The sequence below is a fragment of the Oncorhynchus keta genome, chromosome 23 (assembly GCF_023373465.1).
Source record: "Oncorhynchus keta strain PuntledgeMale-10-30-2019 chromosome 23, Oket_V2, whole genome shotgun sequence".
NCBI classification, from domain to species: Eukaryota; Metazoa; Chordata; class Actinopteri; order Salmoniformes; family Salmonidae; genus Oncorhynchus; species Oncorhynchus keta.
In genome coordinates, this window is record NC_068443.1 from 2,983,516 (window position 1) to 2,993,515 (window position 10,000).

Below are 10,000 nucleotides of genomic sequence, written 5' to 3' on the forward strand. Positions count from 1 at the left end.
TACCTATCTATATATCTATATATCTATCTCTCTATCCGTCTATCTACCTATCTACCTATCTATATATCTATCTCTCTATCTGTCTATCTACCTATCTACATATCTATATATCTATATATCTATCTCTCTATCCGTCTATCTACCTATCTATATATCTATATATCTATCTCTCTATCCGTCTAGCTCCCTATCTATATATATATCTCTCTATCTATCTGTCTATCTACCTATCTATATATCTATCTCTCTATCCGTCTATCTACCTATCTACCTATCTATATATCTATCTCTCTATCTGTCTATCTACCTATCTACATATCTATATATCTATATATCTATCTCTCTATCCGTCTATCTACCTATCTATATATCTATATATCTATCTCTCTATCCGTCTATCTACCTATCTACCTATCTATATATCTATATATCTATCTCTCTATCCGTCTATCTATCTATCTATATATCTATCCGTCTATCTATCCGTCTATCTATCTATCTATCTATCTATCTATCTATCTATCTATCTATCTATCTATCTATCTATCTATCTATATATATATATATATATATATATATATATATATATATCATAACTTTAGGTCCATGTTTTATATAGTTCATAGCCTAACAGTGTAATATGTTGTACATATATATATATATATGACTGCGTTTTCCATTGGCTGGCTGGTATCAATAAGACACGTTTTATCATAATGCACCAGATGGACAAATTCCAGCTGCTTTGTTAGGTCGTAAATGCATTACCAGGTTTTGATTTGTTTATTTTACAATTTACATTTAGTTAATGGACAAGGGGTAAAACTGCTTTACGGTTAACCAATCAACCATTACCACACGATATATTTGTGTATTGCAATGCATTGGATAGGCTACTCACACTGTGTCGCCCGTTTGGGCAAGCGCTCATAACCCACTAAAGGAATGAACCGGACCGTTAGGTTGATGTTTCTGATCTGGTCTGTTTCGCAGCGACATATCAATAACATACACGTTTACGTAGCCTATAGTGTTGTATGAAGATGAAGATGAGGAAGATGATGTTGAAGACAACTTATTGTCATTGATTAAATGATTGAACGGTGGTAACAACATTGCGTAGATTCCTATCTCTTTCACATACTATAAACTCATACGTAACTATATGTATGTTTTATATACTTAATTAGCCTATTGTCCAAAAGTTACAACAATTTAAACAATGAACGGGACTCAAAACGACACTTGTGGGTTCCAGACTGACTCAAAACGACAGCCAGAAGAAGGGCTCGTGGCTACGTGGAGAGCGTGCCCAAAGTCTTTACGCAGGGCATGTCAGACTATCTACATAGAGTTCACAAATAGAATAACAACGAGACAATATTTCCACAATATGTAATCAAATGACCGAAGCAACAACAGTAGGGCTAAGCAACGGAAATAGAAGTCTTTTCACTTTTGAAGTGGCAAGATCACTTCAGGTTAATCACATTAGGCGAAGTAACGTTAACGGTCAGTCCGCTCAACACTATGACATCCGGAACTGTTGTGGTCCAACTCAAAAGACCTCGGTCGATTTAACAAATAGAAAGAACAGTCAAGTGTGACACCATGTACCTGAAACGGTGATTGACTTGTTGGGAAACTGTCGATCTATAAGACTGACTGGTGTAAAAAATAATAATAATGATAATAAAAATATATATAAAAAAACAGAGCTACCTGACATGATTTTAACGTTATAATTGAGTGGTTAAATTGAGTGAAATTCAATTCTTACCTTTATAGACTTGTCCTCGTATCGTCACAAGCAAGCTGATAGCAGCCAAGAGACCGTGCATAACTTTATCCATATCGAAACGGACAGCCGTAGTGTTATTAACCCCACGGTAGCAGGGTTAACTTGAGAGAGATAAACTATTGTTCTGTCTGTCACAAGTTCAATTGTCTGGCTCCCTATACTTCGCATCTAACTGACAGAGGGATAATAAAACTGTTATTTTCTCCCTTCTTCCTCGGTTCGGTGTGAGTGACCAACAGCTGCTCCGTATTCGACTTCCAACTGACTTCGCGCGGGGATGAATCTCAAGACTCCGGTATTATACCGGGAGGATAGAGTGGTTTCCGATCGGCGAGCTCTCTGCCTGCTGTCTCTCTCTCTCTCTCTCTCTCTCTCTCTCTCTCTCTCTCTCTCTTACTCTCTCTCTCCGGTAGAGGGTGTATCGGAGCTCTTTCTCTCTCTCTCTCTCTCTCTCTCTCTCTCTCTCTCTCTCTCTCTCTCTCTCTCTCTCTCTCTCTCTCTCTCTCTCTCCTCTCTCTCTCTCTCTCTCTCCGGTAGTATCGGAGCTCTCTCTCTCTCTCTGGTAGTATCGGAGCTCTCTCTCTCTCTCTCTGGTAGTATCGGAGCTCTCTGACTAACTGTGCTGGCAAACGCGAGGCAGAAACAGAGTCCACCGGAACGCGGGAACGGATGGTGTCGGTCACCGTGTCCCCTCCTACTTCTTCTAACCGAGTTTGTTTGTTATTGAATTCAGTTTGGCATCTGTCTATCTACCTGCTTGTCTGTTTGAGAGAAAGTAGCATACATTGGGTTTTAGAAATGGGGGTAATAATTATTATGATTATTGTTTATGATGATGATGCACTGACTTTAACAATACCCTGAGATGAATGATACCGTGAGATTAATGATACCCTGACTTTAACGATTCCCTGAGTTTAACAATACCCTGACGTTAAAGATACCCTGAGTTTAACGATTCCCTGAGTTTAACGATGCCCTGAGTCTAACGATGCCCTGAGTGTAACGATACCCTGAGTGTAACGATACCCTGAGTTTAATGATAACCTGAGTGTAACGATACCCTGAGTTTAACGATGCCCTGAGTGTAACAATACCCTGAGTGTAACAATACCCTGAGTGTAACAATACCCTGAGTGTAACGATAACCTGAGTTTAACGATGCCCTGAGTTTAACGATACCCTGAGTTTAACGATGCCCTGAGTTTAACAATACCCTGAGTGTAACAATACCCTGAGTGTAACAATACCCTGAGTGTAACGATAACCTGAGTTTAACGATGCCCTGAGTTTAACGATGCCCTCAGTTTAACGATGCCCTGAGTTTAACGATGCCCTGAGTTTAACGATGCCCTGAGTCTAACGATGCCCTGAGTTTAACAATACCCTGAGTCTAACGATGCCCTGAGTTTAACATTGCCCTGAGTTTAACAATACCCTGAGTTTAACAATAACCTGACGTTAAAGATACCCTGACTTTAACGATTCCCTGAGTGTAACGATACCCTGAGTGTAACGATACCCTGAGTGTAACGATACCCTGAGTTTAACAATACCCTGAGTGTAACGATAACCTGAGTGTAACGATGCCCTGAGTTTAACAATACCCTGAGTGTAACAATACCCTGAGTGTAACGATAACCTGAGTTTAATGATGCCCTGAGTTTAACAATGCCCTGAGTGTAACAATACCCTGAGTGTAACGATAACCTGAGTTTAACGATGCCCTGAGTGTAACGATTCCCTGAGTGTAACGATACCCTGAGTGTAACGATACCCTGAGTTTAACGATACCCTGAGTGTAACGATGTCCTGAGTTTAATGATGCCCTGAGTTTAATCATGCCCTGAGTTTAATGATGCCCTGAGTTTAACGATGCCCTGAGTTTAACGATGCCCTGAGTTTAATGATGCCCTGAGTCTAACGATGCCCTGAGCTTAACGATGCCCTGAGTTTAACAATACCCTGACGTTAAAGATACCCTGAGTTTAATGATGCCCTGAGTTTAATGATGCCCTGAGTTTAATGATGCCCTGAGTTTAACGATTCCCTGAGTTTAATGATGCCCTGAGTTTAACGATGCCCTGAGTCTAACGATGCCCTGAGTTTAACGATGCTCTGAGTTTAACGATGCTCTGAGTTTAATGATGCCCTGAGTTTAACGATGCCCTGAGTTTAATGATGCCCTGAGTTTAACGATGCCCTGAGTTTAATGATGCCCTGAGTTTAACGATGCCCTGAGTTTAATGATGCCCTGAGTTTAACGATGCCCTAAGTCTAACGATGCCCTGAGTTTAACGATGCCCTGAGTTTAACGATGCCCTGAGTGTAGCGATTTCCTGAGTGTAACGATACTCTGAGTTTGACGATTCCCTGAGTGCAACGATACCCTGACTGGAACGATTCCCTGAGTGCAACGATACCCTGAGTTTAACGATACCCTGAGTGCAACGATACCCTGACTGGAACGATTCCCTCACTTTAACGATTCCCTGAGTGCAACGATACCCTGGGTTTAACGATACCCTGGGTTTAACGATACCCTGACTTTAATGATGCCCTGAGTTTAACGATACCCTGACTTTAATGATGCCCTGAGTTTAACGATACCCTGACTTTAATTATGCCCTGAGTTTAACGATACTCTGAGTTTGACGATTCCCTGAGTGCAACGATACCCTGACTGGAACGATTCCCTGAGTGCAACGATACCCTGAGTTTAACGATACCCTGAGTGCAACGATACCCTGACTGGAACGATTCCCTCACTTTAACGATTCCCTGAGTGTAACGATTCCCTGTGTGCAACGATACCCTGGGTTTAACGATACCCTGGGTTTAACGATACCCTGACTTTAATGATGCCCTGAGTTTAACGATACTCTGACTTTAATGATGCCCTGAGTTTAACGATACCCTGACTTTAATTATGCCCTGAGTTTAACGATACCCTGACTTTAACGATTCCCCTGAGTGTAGCGATTTCCTGAGTGTAACGATACCCTGGGTTTAACGATACCGTGACTTTAATGATGCCCTGAGTTTAACGATACCCTGACTTTAATGATGCCCTGAGTTTAATGATGCCCTGAGTTTAATGATGCCCTGAGTTTAATGATGCCCTGAGTTTAACGATGCCCTGAGTTTAATGATGCCCTGAGTTTAACGATGCCCTGAGTCTAACGATGCCCTGAGTTTAACGATGGTCTGAGTTTAACGATGCTCTGAGTTTAATGATTCCCTGAGTTTAACGATACCCTGAGTTTAACGATACCCTGACTTTAACGATTCCCTGAGATTAACGATACCCTGACTTTAACTATTCCCTGAGTTTAACGATGCCCTGAGTCTAACGATGCCCTGAGTTTAACGATGCTCTGAGTTTAACGATGCCCTGAGTTTAATGATGCCCTGAGTTTAACGATGCCCTGAGTTTAATGATGCCCTGAGTTTAACGATGCCCTGAGTCTAACGATGCCCTGAGTTTAACGATGCTCTGAGTTTAACGATGCTCTGAGTTGAATGATTCCCTGAGTTTAACGATACCCTGAGTTTAACGATACCCTGACTTTAACGATTCCCTGACTTTAACAATGCCCTGAGTCTAACGATGCCCTGAGTTTAACGATGCTCTGAGTTTAACGATGCTCTGAGTTTAATGATGCCCTGAGTTTAACGATGCCCTGAGTTTAATGATGCCCTGAGTTTAACGATGCCCTGAGTTTAATGATGCCCTGAGTTTAACGATGCCCTGAGTTTAATGATGCCCTGAGTTTAACGATGCCCTGAGTCTAACGATGCCCTGAGTTTAACGATGCCCTGAGTTTAACGATGCCCTGAGTGTAGCGATTTCCTGACTGTAACGATACTCTGAGTTCAACGATACCCTCACTTTAACGATTCCCTGAGTTTAACGATACCCTGAGTTTAACGATACCCTGACTTTAACGATTCCCTGAGTTTAACGATACCCTGACTTTAACGATTCCCTGAGTTTAACGATGCCCTGAGTCTAACGATGCCCTGAGTTTAACGATGCTCTGAGTTTAACGATGCTCTGAGTTTAATGATGCCCTGAGTTTAACGATGCCCTGAGTTTAATGATGCCCTGAGTTTAACGATGCCCTGAGTTTAATGATGCCCTGAGTTTAACGATGCCCTGAGTTTAATGATGCCCTGAGTTTAACGATGCCCTGAGTCTAACGATGCCCTGAGTTTAACGATGCCCTGAGTTTAACGATGCCCTGAGTGTAGCGATTTCCTGAGTGTAACGATACTCTGAGTTCAACGATACCCTCACTTTAACGATTCCCTGAGTTTAACGATACCCTGAGTTTAACGATACCCTGACTTTAACGATTCCCTGAGTTTAACGATACCCTGACTTTAACGATTCCCTGAGTTTAACGATACCCTGACTTTAACGATTCCCTGAGTTTAACGATGTCCTGAGTTTAATGATGTCCTGAGTTTAACAATGTCCTGAGTTTAACGATGCCCTGAGTTTAACGATGCCCTGAGTTTAACGATGCCCTGAGTTTAACAATGCCCTGAGTTTAACAATGCCCTGAGTTTAACAATGCCCTGAGTTTAACGATGCCCTTAGCTTCACATCTTTACACTAAGAATTAGCTGTTCTACAGAGGATGGAAGACAGTGTTTTTGTGTAACAGGAAGTGAACCTTAACACAGGGTATCCTTATAAGGTCACGATTGATGGTGTGTATGGTCGGTTAGTTAGCTCAATCACGAGTGAGGGGGGGGGGGCATGGTTTCTGTACAGCACTTTGAGATATCAGCTGATGTACGAAGGGCTATATGAATACATTTGATTTGATTTGGTTATGTGAGGTCTGTCGGTAATGTTTTTCTATTAAAGAACGGTCTTGTTCGTTGAAGGTTGAAGTTTTCACTGTGAAGACTTCATTTGTGTAGGCGTGCGCTCATCGGGAGCTTCTATTGACCGATCCCATACCTGGGGATCTAACCTCATCTGTCGTGCCGATGTCACTCAAAAGCACATTAACTCTAGGTCAGGCTTCAGGTATGGGGTCCCGACGAAGACAAGCCACGTGAAATTAACTCTTCACAGTGAAAACTTGGGTCTCACAGAGAACAAGGCCTTTTTTTCCACAGAAAAGCATTTACCGACAGACCTCAGACCTGTTGCCGAATTCAATGGTATTTTCGAAAGAAACCTATTTTACTCAGGTTTTTTTTCACGTCCATTAAATCAAGTTAAGGACAAAATCAACGCCTTTGAAGCCTTAATAGACAATGTACGAACCGGTCCACGGGGGGGATACGAGTGTAGAGCCAGCTGCACGCATTCCCTTTGGATGGTAAGCTAAAACGAGTCAATATCGCCATCTGTCGGCCATTTTGGGCCTAATGAGAAATCAACACAGTAGCAACATGAACGAAGCAGCATAACGATTGTTAGTTAGAAAATGACTCTGATAATAATCTTATACTGTTTATACCGGGGTGATTCTTCTGCATAATAGTACAGGCTCATTCATGAATTCGGCAACAGGTAGAGCATCAAATGAATGTAGCCTATTGGTGGGAGAACAAGGGGGGAGGGGACATTATATACTTCCTTTGCCTATATTAATAAAGCGCCAAATTTGAAAGCAATGTCCCCCTTTCTGAACTTCTCATTCAGTGGTTTATTAGCATAAAAGTTCTCATCTGTTATACAGTACATTCGGAAAATATTCAGACCCCTTGACTTTTTCCACATTTTGTTTACGTTACAGCCTTATTCTAAAATGTATTTATTTAAAAAAATCCTCATCAATCTACACACAATACCCCATGATGACATCACAATACCCCGTGATGACATCACAATACCCCGTGATGACATCACAATACCCCATGATGATGATGGAGCAAAAACAGATTTTTAGAAATGTTTGCTAATTTATATATATATATTTTTTATAAAAACTGAAATATCTCATTTACATAAGTATTCAGACCCTTTACTCAATACTTTGTTGAAGCACCTTTGGCACCAATTTAAGCATGGAGTCTTGGGTACGACGCTACAAGCTTGACACCCCTGAATTCAGGGAGTTTCTCCCACTTTTCTCTGCAGATCCTCTCAAGCTGTCAGGTTGTATGAGGAGAGCGTCGCAGCACAGCTATTTTCAGGTCTCTTCAGAGATGTTTGGTCGGGTTCAAGTCCGGGCTCTGGCTGGGCCACTCAAGGACATTCAGAGACTTGTCCCAAAGTCAGATGTATTGATCCTCTATAAGGGAACTCAGGGTAACATAATGTGCTGTACATGGGAAAGCGAGGTTCCATTATATAATATACAGTATGACACCAGTTCTGTTATATAATATGCGTTATGACATCAGTTCTGTTTTATAATATGCAGTATGACATCAGTTCTGTTTTATAATATGCAGTATGACACCAGTTATGTTTTATAATATGCAGTATGACACCAGTTCTGTTTTATAATATGCAGTATGACATCAGTTCTGTTTTATAATATGCAGTATGACATCAGTTCTGTTTTATAATATGCAGTATGACATCAGTTCTGTTTTATAATATGCAGTATGACACCAGTTCTGTTTTATAATATGCAGTATGACATCAGTTCTGTTTTGTAATATGCAGTATGACATCAGTTCTGTTTTGTAATATGCAGTATGACATCAGTTCTGTTTTATAATATGCAGTATGACATCAGTTCTGTTTTATAATATGCAGTATGACATCAGTTCTGTTTTGTAATATGCAGTATGACATCAGTTCTGTTTTATAATATGCAGTATGACATCAGTTCTGTTATATAATATGCAGTATGACACCAGTTCTGTTTTATAATATGCAGTATGACACCAGTTCTGTTATATAATATGCAGTATGACATCAGTTCTGTTTTATAATATGCAGTATGACATCAGTTCTGTTTTATAATATGCAGTATGACAACAGTTCTGTTTTATAATATGCAGTATGACATCAGTTCTGTTTTATAATATGCACTGTTTTATAATTCAGTATGACACCAGTTCTGTTTTTATAATATCAGTATTCAGTTCTGTTTTATAATAAGTATGACATCAGTTCTGTTTTATAATATGCAGTATGACATCAGTTCTGTTTTATAATATGCAGTATGACATCAGTTCTGTTTTATAATATGCAGTATGACATCAGTTCTGTTTTATAATATGCAGTATGACACCAGTTCTGTTTTATAATATGCAGTATGACATCAGTTCTGTTTTATAATATGCAGTATGACATCAGTTCTGTTTTATAATATGCAGTATGACATCAGTTCTGTTTTATAATATGCAGTATGACATCAGTTCTGTTTTATAATATGCAGTATGACATCAGTTCTGTTTTATAATATGCAGTATGACATCAGTTCTGTTTTATAATATGCAGTATGACATCAGTTCTGTTTTATAATATGCAGTATGACATCAGTTCTGTTTTATAATATGCAGTATGACATCAGTTCTGTTTTATAATATGCAGTATGACATCAGTTCTGTTTTATAATATGCAGTATGACATCAGTTCTGTTTTATAATATGCAGTTGACATCATATAATATGCAGTATGACACCAGTTCTGTTATATAATATGCAGTATGACATCAGTTCTGTTTTATAATATGCAGTATGACATCAGTTCTGTTTTATAATATGCAGTATGACAACAGTTCTGTTTTATAATATGCAGTATGACATCAGTTCTGTTTTATAATATGCAGTATGACATCAGTTCTGTTTTATAATATGCAGTATGACACCAGTTCTGTTTTATAATATGCAGTATGACATCAGTTCTGTTTTATAATATGCAGTATGACATCAGTTCTGTTTTATAATATGCAGTATGACATCAGTTCTGTTATATAATATGCAGTATGACATCAGTTCTGTTATATAATATGCAGTATGACATCAGTTCTGTTATATAATATGCAGTATGACATCAGTTCTGTTTTATAATATGCAGTATGACATCAGTTCTGTTTTATAATATGCAGTATGACACCAGTTAGCATGACATCAGTTCTGTTATATAATATGCAGTATGACGACAGTTATGTTATGTAATATGCAGTATGACACCAGTTCTGTTTTATAATATGCAGTATGACATCAGTTCTGTTTTATAATATGCAGTATGACATCAGTTCTGTTTTATAATAT

General features: G+C 39.3%; 1 protein-coding gene across 1 annotated transcript in view; it reads right to left on the minus strand.

Annotated features, from left to right (window-relative positions):
- Nucleotides 1–2,266, minus strand: part of LOC127910876 (receptor-type tyrosine-protein phosphatase mu-like) — a 688,506-nt gene extending 686,240 nt beyond the window's left edge. The window contains exon 1 of the mRNA XM_052475958.1: nt 1,781–2,266. Coding sequence (XP_052331918.1) covers nt 1,781–1,853 — 73 coding nt within the window. The 5' untranslated portion in view covers nt 1,854–2,266. The remainder of the gene's footprint in view (nt 1–1,780) is intronic.
- Nucleotides 2,267–10,000: the final 7,734 nt, after the last annotated feature.